General features: G+C 63.0%; 1 protein-coding gene across 1 annotated transcript in view; it reads left to right on the top strand.

Moving 5' to 3' along the window:
* Positions 1-1,550, top strand: part of BTBD17 (BTB (POZ) domain containing 17) — a gene marked incomplete at its 5' end in the record, with an annotated part of 9,575 nt that overhangs the window by 7,165 nt on the left and 860 nt on the right. Inside the window, 2 exons of the mRNA XM_010002809.1 lie at positions 517-793; positions 1,349-1,550. Of these exons, the coding sequence (XP_010001111.1) occupies positions 517-793; positions 1,349-1,550 (479 nt within the window). The remainder of the gene's footprint in view (positions 1-516; positions 794-1,348) is intronic.

Raw genomic sequence — 1,550 nt, 5'->3', positions numbered from 1 at the left:
CTGCGCCCCCCCCTCCCCCCCCCCTGCACTGATGCTGGGGCAGCTGCTGTCCCCAGGCTGCTCAGACTGCAGGGACCCTGTCCCTGGGTCCAGGGACAAGAGGGTGCCAGGCTCCCCAGACCCATGGCTACCCCAGCACATTTAGGACATGGGGGGCTGGGGGCAATGCCCAGGGCTCATTTTGCCCGCAGTGGGGCCGGGATTGGGGCTGGCAGGCCGGGCTGCAAGCCAGCACTGCCCGGCACGGGGCCATTTCCCAGCATGTCCCAGCCTGGGACATGGTGGTCTCACCCCTTCTGCTGCAGAAAAGCAGTTTGTTGGCTCCTAAGAACAAAAATGTCCCCGTGTCCCCTCGTCCTTTTCACACCCCCTTGGCACCAGCCGGCCCTTCACAGAGCAGGGGGAGGATGTGCACAGAGCCAGGCGTCCCCAGCCCCCATTAGCCACGCACTGCCCATTCTACTGACCACCCTGGTTCTTGGGGTGCAGCTCTAGGACGGTCCCCTCTCCCCACAGCCCAGAAAGGCGATGTTAGCGGCGACACCACGGCTGCCACCATCAACCACTCGCTGACGCTGCTGCAGCGGCTGCAGGAGCTGCTGCAGAACGGCAACGGCAGCGACTCGGTGCTGCGGGTGCGCACGGCTGCCTCCGAGGAGGCCAAGGTCTTCCACACCCACCAGCTGCTGCTCAGCCTCCAGAGCGAGGTCTTTGAGAGCCTCCTGCACAACCAGAGTGTTGTCACCCTGTACGAGCCGCCCGAGACTGCTGCGCTCTTTGATAAGTTTATCAGGTATGTGGGAGCCTCATGGCATGGGGACATCAGGAGGGATGCAGCTCCTTGAGGGACAATGGCAACCTCAAAGGGTAGGGCTGCAGCCAAGGAGGGGAAATGTTCCTTTGGGGACCATGGGGACCACAGGGACCTCACCAGATGGGATGCCCAGAGTGATGCAGCCAAGCAGGGGAGATGCTTCCCTGGTGAACCTGGAGGTTCTCTGGAGACTACAAAGATCTCATGGGATGGGGATGCTGGGAGGGATGAAACCAATGAGGGATGATGCTCTCTTGAGGACCATGTCAGCTGGGGACTGAATTGGGAAGGGGATCAGGGGACGCCAGTGCCACCTCCCCATACTCTGCCCCAGGTACCTGTATTGCGGGGGGGTCTCCATCCTGCTGCACCAAGCCATCCCCCTGCACCAGCTGGCCAGCAAGTACCGTGTGTGGGGGCTGCAGCGCGGAAACCAATGAGGGATGATGCTCTCTTGAGGACCATGTCAGCTGGGGACTGAATTGGGAAGGGGATCAGGGGACGCCAGTGCCACCTCCCCATACTCTGCCCCAGGTACCTGTATTGCGGGGGGGTCTCCATCCTGCTGCACCAAGCCATCCCCCTGCACCAGCTGGCCAGCAAGTACCGTGTGTGGGGGCTGCAGCGCGGCGTGGCCGACTACATGAGGACCCACCTGGCCAGCGAGTCGAGCCAGGGCCACGTCGTGGGCTGGTACCATTATGCCGTGCGCGTCGGGGACGTGGTGCTGCAGGAG

The sequence above is a fragment of the Chaetura pelagica genome, unplaced genomic scaffold (genome assembly GCF_000747805.2).
Source record: "Chaetura pelagica isolate M959 unplaced genomic scaffold, ChaPel_1.0 scaffold47, whole genome shotgun sequence".
Lineage (NCBI taxonomy): Eukaryota > Metazoa > Chordata > Aves > Apodiformes > Apodidae > Chaetura > Chaetura pelagica.
The sequence above is the reverse complement of the archived record's forward strand: the minus strand, read 5'-3'. Positions and strand labels throughout refer to the sequence as shown.